The sequence below is a fragment of the Sapajus apella genome, unplaced genomic scaffold, assembly GCF_009761245.1.
Source record: "Sapajus apella isolate SASKATOON/1434 unplaced genomic scaffold, GSC_monkey_1.0 scaffold65, whole genome shotgun sequence".
NCBI classification, from domain to species: domain Eukaryota; kingdom Metazoa; phylum Chordata; class Mammalia; order Primates; family Cebidae; genus Sapajus; species Sapajus apella.
The window spans coordinates 8,090,354-8,101,651 of NW_022437005.1; the positions used below are offsets into that span (position 1 = coordinate 8,090,354).

Sequence of the window (11,298 nt, forward strand, 5' to 3'; positions counted from 1 at the left end):
GTTTATAGAATTTTGGTTTGAACTTTTTCCACCCAAGACCTCTAAAAATCCTATCAGTGAATTAAGGCTCTTTATATTACTGTGGGGTTAGATGGCACTAGGCAGTTTCCATGATGAGCATGTTTGAAGTGAGGACATATTTGTAACTGGGAGAAACCCTGGAGAATGTGTAGTCTAGTTACCTCATTTTCCAAGACAGGAACTGACACCCTGAAAACCTCACACAATTAGTTGGTGAGCAGAGCTGGGGCTGGCTGCCTAGACTGCTGACCCCAGTTCATCCATTTCCTCCCTCCTTTGGAGATCTTCCCTTTAAAGGAACTCTCTGCTGTTACAGGAGGTAAAATTCTTACTTACTTCGAAGATAGAAACCAATTGGTAAATTTATTATTCTTTTAGGACTTTTTGAAAGTAACATTTCTTTTTTCTCAGTCTTTTTTCCACGGAGATACTTTTTATTAAATTACAATTGTTGAAGCAGTATTAAATTGCACACATTTGTTGTTGAAAACACAGAATCATTACTTCATTGTATTTTTAGTAAAGTTTTATGTGACCAGTCAAGGCCTTAGCCTACATTCTGGCCTTGAGAGTCTGCACATGTTCATGTTTAAAGTACTGAAGCGCTCTCTGGGTGGCAAAATGAGGTGGGAGTGGGGTTTCATTTCAAAACCCTTAGAGGCCTAGAAAGGGACTTAAAATGAAGAGGTGTCATGTTTATCTTTTGTTATATAGAAATGTTATTTGCAAGCCTACTAGGATATGTTATAAAGGTCACCGCTAATGGATTGTGTAATAATCTTAATGTATCACTTAATGCTCTACTCTTTATTGCTAAATTTTTTTTAAAAATCCCTAAGATCAGTTGCTCATGTGGCTTTACTGATTTAGCAAGCTTTTGCCTTGGTTAAAGCAAAGTTACTTTCCTTGTGTAGTAAGTCTAAATTGATGTGGGTATCTTACCACAATGTGACTTGAATTACTACTGCTAGGGTGATGGGAAAATTGAGAACCGTTGTCTGTACACATTGTTTATACAAAACACTTTAGTTCTTTTGTGATTGTTAAGGTTTTTTTTGTTTCGTTTTCAGTAGTAGCATTTGTGCTGGCCTCTAACTTTGCAACAAGTTTGTGTTAAAGCTCTGCATCAAGGCACCTGTTTATGGGGCCTTTCCAGGTGCTGTACCTTTAACACATACTCAGCTTCCTTATGATGTGTTTTTCCATGGAAGTGTAAAATTAACTGACTTGTAGGAGTATTGGTCCAGAAAATAAAACTCTTTTGTTTATTTTCAGGGGTATCCCAGAGAAGGAAGGAAATACCCTTTGCCACCACCCTCAGGAAGATACAATTGGAATTAAGCTTTTGTAAAGCTTTCCCAAATCCTTTCATCATTCTCCAGTTTTATGCTATTTGTGGAAAGATTTCTTTCTCAAGTAGTAGTTTTTAATAAAACTACAGTACTTTGTGTATTTCTTTTAACCGTGTATATTTCTACTGATGTGATCACACTGTTTATGTTGCTTTCCAAAGATGTATGTTGCATAATACAGTGGATCTGAATTTATTATTGCTTATAAAACACATTTGATGGAAGAGGAGTACTGGTTTTTCATTATGATTAAAAATGAAGCCAGCTGTGGATTTCAAAACACAGTGTATTCTAGATCATCTAAGATCCATGCTGATTTTTATTGCACAAGAATTAGGTTTGAACCCTTGAGCTGGAGCCCTCAGCAAACCAGAGTATATATTGTTTAGTATTTCTTTGGAAACATTTCATTAATGTACTTGTCTTACAGAAATTTCTGGTCTGGACTTTAGTAAAAAAAAATAAAGTTAAACTTTTAAAACTCTGTTCTCGTGTTCTTGTTCTTTTGCAGTATTTCCGCTTTGAAAATCTTGACCAAGCACGGTGTTTTGAAACTAAATTTGCAGAAAACTGTTTCTGCAGTCACATGTCCAAAGCAAAAAACAATAAAGTCAATGAAGAAGTAGATTGTAAAAAATTGGGTCAGCAAGACATAACAAAAGCATTAATTTTGTTGTATTGGTATGTCAGTGACTGGTCTGGCTAAAAAATCTTTGTGAGATAACTTACTACAAATTTAATGTAGACTTGTGCTCCAGTTTTAAGGATTTGATTTAAATCTTCAAGTTGACAAATTTTAATTAATGGTCAAATAGTCTATGCTCCTTAGCATATTTTTTGTTATTTCATTAGATTGCATTTTGTATTCATGTTTTTCCTTGCTACCAAGCACACTATAAATTGTTCAAATGTGTGTTTGGAGTTCACATACAGTACTTACATATGCATTTTCATTTGATTGCCAAAACAAATTTAGATACACATATAAAGACTATTGCTTTGTTTCAGCTTTCCCTCCTAGCCTAAGATTGTGAGGTAAAGTTTCTCTTTGACCTTCTGACTTAGGACATTTTTGCTTTAATTTTCAACTGAAGCACACTTGTTAAACTTTGTGGGGGAAAAATATCTCACCTTAACCTTGAGTAGGAAGGTGTTTTGTAGCTATTGAGTTCATTGCTAATGATGGGTGACCAGAGGGGGATCCTTTATTGAGACAGTCTCTCCATTAGGAATTACTAGCACAACACTTATATAGCGACTTCAGTGAACAAGTAGTAATTCTATTAAATTTCTCTGTAAGTTTATCTCTCAAATAAAAATGTATATAGTCATCTCAGTAAAGCATTGCATATTCCAAGAGAGTTTATAAATTTTTTTTTTTTTTTTTTTTTGAGCCGAATCTCACTCTGTCCCCAGGCTGGAGTGCTAAATTTTTTTGTATTTTTAGTAGAGACGGAGTTTCACCATGTTGGCCAGGATGGTCTCGATTTCTTGACGTCGTGAACTGCCCTCCTCGGCCTCCCAAAGTGCTGGGATTACGGGTGCGAGCCACCACGCTCAGCAATAAATGCTTTACTATTCATAGTTTATAATCAAAACCGACACTTCCACCCTATATCTCAGATCTTTAGTTTTGGCTTAGTTCTATTTTAAGCTATCTTCAGACTGATTCAGTTTTTGACAATGTTTAAAGCACTGTTTGGAAGACGTCTGAGCACAAGACCTGATGGAGAAACTGATGATGGTAGATATGTTCTGCAGAACAGGTAGGTGTTCTCTGAGGGGTCCCTGCCAGCTCGCTGAGCCAGCTTTAGACCCTGCTCCGTTCCTTCACCTTTGCTTCTTTCCACCGTTAGTCTTCATCTCTTTCCAACTTGTCTCCACGTTTTAATCTTCCAGGAAAATGCCTTGTTCATTTCAATAAGTAAAAGGTTTTTTAGAGCTTTACGTGAAATGTTAAAAGCTGTAAACATCGCCTCCAAATTTTTATGTAAAAAATAAATGACTTTTATGTAAAAGTCATTGGGCCAATTTTAAATAGTTACTTGTAGGCGATTATATTCTCTTTAAACACATTTTTTCAGGGTCTCTTATTAAAGTTCTTAAAAAAAAAAAAAACCTGGAAACACCCTGACTACTGTGGTGCTAAGGGCCTGTAATGAGCAATTGTCTTCCCTTTAAAGATCAAACGGAGTAATGTATGTTAATGTACAAAGGCGTCTGCAAACTGGCTTTAGATTGCCATTTAGCGTTACAAAGACAAATTGGGTGTAATGAGCGATAGGTTAATTTTCGTAGGATGACGGGGGAGTCCAGGAACTGGCCGGGTGAGGATGGGGGCCCAGCACTCCGTTACCGGACGCTTTGAGGCGGGGTGCGCCTGGACCGAATTGAAGGGCCCGGGGCGCGGCGACCTCGCAGCCGGGGGCGAGTTGGTGGCTGCACCCGGGACCCGCAGGCTGCTCAGAGCTCAGGTACTAGGTGCTTGGCTCAGTTTTCTCCCAGCAGGGTCGGGAAGCGCCAGACCCTTGGTGCACGTGGGGCACGCACCCGGCGTCTGAGTCTCCCTGGCGTCTCCCTCGCCGCCGGACCCAGCCCGCAGACCTCCCGGCTGCCCCTCCCGCGAGCCGGCCGCACGCACAGGCTTGGCGCGGAAAGCTCGTTCCTCCACCCCTGGGCGCACCCTCCTCATGGTCCTCACAATGCTTAGAAATCTAAAACCTAGACATTGCCCGAAGAGTCAACTTAGAGTCCCTTATTCCTAGACTGCGGAGCGGCTCTCTGACTCTGTGCTGCTGACTGACGCCTCCTGCCCACCCTGAAAGGGTCCTGGAGCTGCGATCCCGCCAGACTGTACTCCTGGTGATCGACTGCTCTACTATTTCCACATCAGGAAGAAGGTCAACAAACGAATGAACTAGCAAACGGCCCTTTCTCGATGGATTTCTCCTCCACTCACTAAAGCACTCCTGTGGTGTTTCTCCATGCCGTATTTATGTAATAAGGGCCAAAAGAGAACAGGTGTTAACTGATGTGTGTGAAATAGGAATACAGCTGTTCACTACTGCAAAATAGTTTGCACAACTTAAATTTAGGCAATGTTCCTCAACTTTTTTTTAAGAAGTCACCTGAACAATTAATTACTGAAGGTTACATGGAATTTTAAAAAACGAAAGGCATTTCATTCAATTGCAGGTAAACATTCTAAAGCGAAAACAAAACCCATCTCTCCCAGAAACTTTCATTACCTCTAAACTTAAAAGCAATCTTGAAATCACAAAGTTATCTCCATGCTTACTGGAGAGTGCGAATTCCTGATGGGATGTGAATGCAGTTCACTAGTCTAGGCATCTTCTTTGAAACTTCCCCAGATGTTCACCAATATTTTATAAAATGTATCATCGTTCTCTCACTGGGTTGCAGGATAACAAGTAATAGTGTTTCAAAAGACTGTACTCAATTAACATTCAGAGTTTCATTAACACCTTAGTGTTATGGTAAGCAGTCAGAAAGTATTATCCATGCTTTGAACTGTGTCTGAAATTTGTGTTGCCACCACATAATGCATTATTTTCTCTTTGGCACAAATTCACATCTAAAAATCCAATTGATAGGTCTTTATATAATTATGGCTCACAAATTTGTTCTTTTTTGTCTTTAAAAATCAATAGTATTCAATGCACTTAACAAAGCAAGTGTATGGAAGGAGCCTGCATTTAGTGAACAGGATTGTCTCTGATTTGTTTTAAATTGAAAGTAAACAGTTGCTAGCCGAATGGAGTTTGAACACAACATCTGTGTTGATAGAAGTCTGACTGACTACTTGTTCTGACCATTAGGTTCTAGTTCTAAGCAGACTTAAATAGAAGACAACTCAGTTACACCCCCATCCTTCCATATACAAAACACCCTTCTTGCGTCCTTCAAAACTGCGCGTGCGCGCGCGCGCGCGCGCGCGCGCGCACACACACACACACACACACACACACACACACACACACACACAGTATCTCAATTTACATCCCAACACAGATTACAGAAAAGTACCTGCAATTAATTCTTCCATCCCTCTCTGCAACTTTGATTCTGGGTTTTGGTTTTCCGTGCCTCAATTGGAAAATATTAATTGTTGTAAAACCCAAAAACATTTAGGAAAAGGTTACATCTGCAGAGTAAGCATTTTTGAAACAGGTTTGCTGTAGCCTCTGCCAAACTTTGAGGGGCCTTTGTTCCACTCAGACCCTGCTCCAGTCCTCCCTCTTGGTTGTGGAGACACTTATCCTCCTCTTCAGTTAATGAGTTTCACCTAGTCGGGCCGTTTGTGTTTTTATAAAAGATTTGCAAAACACTAATTGCAAAAAGAAGAAAACAGCTCTTGTTTTGCACTGTTCAGAAGGAGGGATACTATGGTAAAAATATTTCTATTTTAAGCTTCAGGAATCAAACCTTTCCCTAATTTCAGGATATACACACATACACTCAGTAAGTCTCTGGGTGTACAACGTTAAGCCCTTTGCAGCAATTATTTCTGGCTTGGTTTTTTTTTTTTTCTGCTTAAAGGCTGAAAGGAAAAAGATATGCCCACACAAAATATACTTTCAGAAAATATTGTATATAAAAGTAGTTTCTTCTTAATGGTGACATATTTTTGAAAGAATGTGCACCTCTTCAGTCTAAGGGATTTTTTGTTCCAGAAATAAACTGTCCATGAAGACTCATTTTCTTTAAATGTTACCTGGAATCCTTGGACTATAAGCTGTTATTGTTTTTGTAGGTGTTGGACTGTAACAACAAACACTGCAAACCATGAGGACTTTTAGAACGTTTTCTAGAAGTAAAATTTCAGAATTATGGTACTATTGTGAGGAAATCAAACTAATATAAACAAACATTTTGAAATCTGGCACATCAGTAATAGTTTTGCTAGCTTAGTTAACATTTCTAAAGTCACTTCTATTAATATACCCCCAAAACTGCAAGTTGAATTTTCTGGGGTGTATTGTACAATTTTCATACAAATTTGTCTGTTCAAATTATTTGTTCTTACACAAAATGTTTTAAAAATTAGATCTCATTTTCTAAAAGTTCTTTTACAGCCCCTTGATAGAGATTCCCCTGCTTCTTTAGTGTTTTTTCTCCCTCTGTGAAAGAAACTGGAGTTAAAAATAATTACTATATAGAGTCTAGAAAACGTGCAAGTTTAACTTCTAAAACACCTTCTTATGAATTCACGTTGCACATTCAGAAAAATGCACCAACAATGAAGTGAACCACAATGTTTCAGCCCCAAGCTGTAATTCTAAAATTTCAAATGTAGAAGAGGTTTGGGGTCTCCAGTAACTGTTTTGATCATTTGCTAATCATGCTTTATCTGTGTTATTTAATTTTCATTAATTTTACAAGCACATTCTTCAGCTTTTAGTATTTTCACTCCAATACCAGTCATTTCTCTTACGAGTAAACTGAGCTGTGTTGTCACATCATGCCAACTAGTATTTTAAAAACACATCAAGCCTTGTATAAACTTAATGAAAAAGAAATGACCACTTGACTTTTAGAAAAAAGTACTTAAGTTTCTTTAAGTTATATTTAAATATCCATTTGAAACATAGGAAATATAAATTGGCATATTAAAGAGTAAATACATTATTTGTACAATAAAACACCAACAAAACCAGTGCAAGTCCTAAGTTCTAAATATGGTGGAAAAATGACAAATATTTGAGTTACTTATTCCTTATATCTTTATCACAATTCAATAAATCACCTTACTCTCTTCTTGACATGCTTTGAATACAGATTAATTGATGTTAATTTTAGCAATTTTACTTGTTTGTTCTAGTACTTTATCAAGGTATTCAAATTCAGACAAGAAAGTACCTCAAAAAAAGTAAATGCCATGTCCACAGAAGGATAGGGTTATTTTTTCAGTTGATTTTGGGAGACCTGATTGCAGCATATACAAATAGCATACAACCTTTCTTTCTTATGGTGAGCTGCATCTTTGGGGGGAAATCCTCTTTTAGGGTAACATACACTCATTTGCCAAATAATCATCAAAACATTTTGAAATCAGCATTAAATTTTAAAAGCTCCATCAATCCATATAATCAGTATTTTGATTATTTTGATTCCATTGCTCTATTACCTAAATGGCAATAATTCCTCTGCAATAATGTTGCGATGTGTATGATCGACCTTGAGCTACAATTCAATTTACTTTCAATCAAACATTAATGAAATTGCACTTAGGGGGCCCTTCGAAAATTAATCTCCCAAGATAAATTCCACTTCAAAAAAGACTCATTGTTAAAGCTGGGTTGATTTTTAGAGTTACAAACGCCAACAAAGTTTGAGAGCTGTGGTTTTTTGAACGCCGCGTAAACTTCTCCAGCTTTCCACGTCATTTAAGAACTTCTAGAAGGAGAAAATCACCACTTCCAAGCCTCGTAGCAAGATGTTACACAACTCGGTTTCGGGGCTGTCGCCCTCCCCCGCCCCCAGCAAAGAGGTTCACAGCCTGCCCCTCTCTGAGACCGGTTCGTTTTCGATCGCCGTTTACACGCGCGAGTCAGTTTCTGCACGCCCCCCCCATCCGTTCTAGCAGTTTCTCGCAGACCCTTCGGCCGCACCAGGACCTAGCCCGAGGGCGCCCGCGCTGTCACCACGTCCTGCCATAGAGCAGGTTGGCGCCCAGGACGCCACCGCCGTACTCCCCGGCGGCCGCGTCCAGGGCCGCCAGGCCGCCCCCCGGGCCGTGCAGCGCGGGCGGGCTGGGCGACAGCTCCTCCAGCTCGGGCGCAGGCGTCGGGGCCGGCGGCTGCGGGCCGGCCTGGCCCGGGGTGGGCGTGCTGGCGCCGTTCTGGCACGGCTTGCCGTCCTTGACCAGCACGGGCACCGCCACGCGGCGCGGCGACGGCGGCGGAGGCGGCGGCGGGCCCAGGCCGCCCTCCTGCTGCAGCTGCTGCGCCGCTTTGTCCTTGGCCTGCCGCTTCATCTTGTAGCGGTGGTTCTGGAACCAGATCTTGACCTGCGTGGGCGTCAGGTGGATCATGCTGGCCAGGTGCTCGCGCTCGGGCGCCGACAGGTACTTCTGCTGCTTGAAGCGCCGCTCCAGCTCGTAGACCTGCGCCTGCGAGAACAGCACGCGGCGCTTCCTTCGCGGAGCGGCCGCCGCCGCCGCCGCGTGCAGCGGCGCCAGCGACTTGGCGGCGTCCGCGATGCCGGTCAGTGACCCCATGCCGGCCACGTTCACGCCCGCCGACGGCCCCATGAACCTGGAGACTGGGAAGAGGCCCAAGGGGAAGGCGGGTGAGCTCCAGGCCCGCTGGGAGCTGTCGGCAGCCGCGACGCCGCCGGGCCCCTGCTGGATCCCAGAACCCCCTGAACGCCGCGACCCCCGGCCCCAGCACGCCCCGCGCGCCCTCGGCGGAGCCCAGAGCACCGCGCTCCTCTTCGGGTCCCAGGACCCCACCCGCGTGCCCAGTCAGGTCCCAGGACCCCCCGCGCGACGAGGGGCCCAGGAAACCCCGCGCGTCCCAGCCGGCGTCCCAGGACGCCCCGCGCGCCCGCCCGGCCCAGGACCGCCCAAGCTGTGCACACCCCGCCTCGCGCCCGCGCGCCCCGCGGCTGTGGCGGGAAACGCCTGTGCCGCCAGCCTGCCCGCAGCCCCGCGCTCCTGGCCCCGCTCACTTGACGAGTAGCGCGGGTCCGGGTTGGCGCCGTACCAGCCGGTGGCCGCGCCGCCCCGCATGCCGTCCGTGTAGGCGGGCAGCTCGCCCATGTTGCCGAGGCCGCCGTTGCAGTAGCCGCCCATGGCGCCGTGCGGGAACTGTGAGACGCCCGGCGGCATGTGGTAGGTGGCGGCCGCCGCCGCCGCCGCCGCTGCCGCCGCCGCGGCCGCCGCGTTGTGCCCCGCCATGGCGTGAGGGGGCTGCATGCCCGCCACGGACGCCGCCTGCGAGGAGGGCCCGGGTGGCGGTGCGCGGTAGGCTGCGGCGGCCGCGGCCCCCAGGGGCGCCCCCAGGCCGGGTGGCGCGCCGTCCATTGCGCCGCCGAACTTCTTGTAGGTCTCCTCGATGGGGCTCAGGATGTCGGACACGGAGAAGGGCGTCGTGTGCTTTGGGCTCAACGACATGGCTCGGCGGGCGGCCAGGTAGGGGGGCCCGGGGCGCGCGCCGGCGGGACGTGGCGGCCGCTCGTCGCCGCCACCTCAGCCGCGGCGGCTGCGCCTGTGACGAGGAGTCGGCGGCTCGGCGAGCCCCCGGGGCTGCGGGATCTGGGGTTTATTTTAGTCCAGCGCCAGGTTTACGACAGACTCGGGGGGCGGAGCAACATCCCAAACGAGCAAACAATGGTCATTGACATCTTTTTCTCTCCCCCCCACCCCCTCCCCATAATGGAGGCAAAAAAGGTAAAAGGGGCAGTTGGGTGTTTCTTGGAAAGATCACTCCCTGTTGCTTTTCCTCTCCTTCGCGCCTCCATCCGGGCCGTTATCGTAGCCCTGGAGCACCAGAAATAGAAATTCGGAGGCTGGCGTCGAGGCTGGATTTGAAGGACTCCGCGCCTGGCCCTGTCCAGACTGCAGCTTTCTAAAGTGACTTTGCAGCAAAGTCTGGTAGAATTGCTAAGTTTGCGGGGAGGGTGTTGTGGGGGCTTGCTTCGTCCTTTCCGGCTACCAGCCCCTCATTCGCTCCATCACCTAAAGTGTTAAAAAAAAAAAAAAAAAAAAAAAAAAAAAAAAAAAGCTCTTGGGTCCCACCGTAAGAGCGCATAAAGAGAGGAGGTACAATGACCGTCCTTTGCCATTGTAGGGCTCCCTAATTTATGCATCTTTAGATCCTTGAGCATCACTTTGTGGGCAACCAAACGGGCACTTCCAAATTAGCTCAAAGTATCCAAGCCCAAAGAAGAGAGAAAACACACATACACTGACAAATACTCAGATGCTAACTTGTAAGTATTCTGTTTTTCCTCTGCGGGGATGGAGATTGAACAAGGCTTTCAGTCTCCTAAAGGGGAACATTTTTATTTCCTAAAATGTTTCATATTCAGTTTGCACTTATAAAGTTGTTTTTACTGTTTTCTTTCCCTTTGTGTGTGTTCTTTCTCTCCCCCTCTCAGTAAATATCTCTGGCTTAAGTTTATTCTCCTATCACTACCATGATCAAAAAGAAGAAAAAGACAAAACATCAAAACTTCCAAGTATTTCTAATTTGTTCGTAATGGGTCTTTTTGTTGTTGCGGGAAAAATATAACCTGTTCAAGCGACATGAAAATGGATGCAGAAATCGGGTGAAAAATTGTAGTTTCTCTGGAAAAATACAAAACCATAAACAGATTGTTAAAATGTTGTCATCCTTTGACTTGCAATTTTACCCAAATAGCAAAGATCTTAGACATTATGAACTCTCTACTAAATACTGAACAAGACAAAGGATAAGACAAAAGAACTGTGCAAAGCATATTGATTAAATTTTGAAAACAATCTTGCAGCAAAAATAATGATAACGGGCAAATGAAGATACAATTTTTTAAGTTTTCCTGGAAACTGGAGCAAGAGAAAGAAAAACACAGAGAGTGCTTTCTTAAGCAATATTTTGTTTTTTTTTCCCCCCAGAAAAAGGTGTGTGAAAATGATTTAAGTTTAACCTGACAGTACATGTCTTGAAGGCAAGAACAGTATTACATATTCCTTTTTCTGTTTGGTTTTAGCCCTTTGATGGAACTGTTCTCTATGGTTTTGTTATTATTTAAATCACTGTTTTGTTCATTTCAGTTTGGTTTTGCAAAGGTTCTGCCCTTTCTAGGGGGGAAAAAGCCATAGGTCACTTATGGGAAGGAAGTGACAGACGAATGTTCAGAGTCATGTTTTAATATAAGAATACAATGCAAGGTTACAAGAATTGTTTGCAGACATCAGTAT

General features: G+C 44.0%; 2 protein-coding genes across 4 annotated transcripts in view; one reads left to right on the forward strand and one right to left on the reverse strand.

Moving 5' to 3' along the window:
* Positions 1-1,859, forward strand: part of XRN2 (5'-3' exoribonuclease 2) — a 91,180-nt gene extending 89,321 nt beyond the window's left edge. For 2 of the 3 annotated variants that reach the window (XM_032248137.1, XM_032248139.1), the window contains exon 30: positions 1,297-1,859. In XM_032248137.1, coding sequence (XP_032104028.1) covers positions 1,297-1,362 — 66 coding nt within the window. In that variant the 3' untranslated portion in view covers positions 1,363-1,859. The remainder of the gene's footprint in view (positions 1-1,296) is intronic. The other variant, XM_032248138.1, reaches the window with a different exon arrangement.
* A 5,082-nt stretch (positions 1,860-6,941) lies between these two features.
* On the reverse strand, positions 6,942-9,637 carry NKX2-4 (NK2 homeobox 4). Its single transcript, XM_032248140.1, has 2 exons — positions 9,066-9,637; positions 6,942-8,657 (listed from the first exon to the last, which is right to left on the reverse strand). The coding sequence occupies exons 1-2, from the start codon at positions 9,508-9,510 to the stop codon at positions 8,035-8,037; spliced, it is 1,068 nt and encodes a 355-aa protein (XP_032104031.1). The 5' UTR covers positions 9,511-9,637; the 3' UTR covers positions 6,942-8,034.
* Positions 9,638-11,298: the final 1,661 nt, after the last annotated feature.

Bases quoted from the DNA above. Each gene is read 5' to 3' on its own strand.
- NKX2-4 (XM_032248140.1), bottom strand. From the start codon at position 9,510: ATGTCGTTGAGCCCAAAGCACACGACGCCCTTCTCCGTGTCCGACATC. The intron at 8,658-9,065 runs GTGAGCGGGGCC...GCCTCTTCCCAG, and splicing joins GGACCCGCGCTACTCGTCAA to TCTCCAGGTTCATGGGGCCG.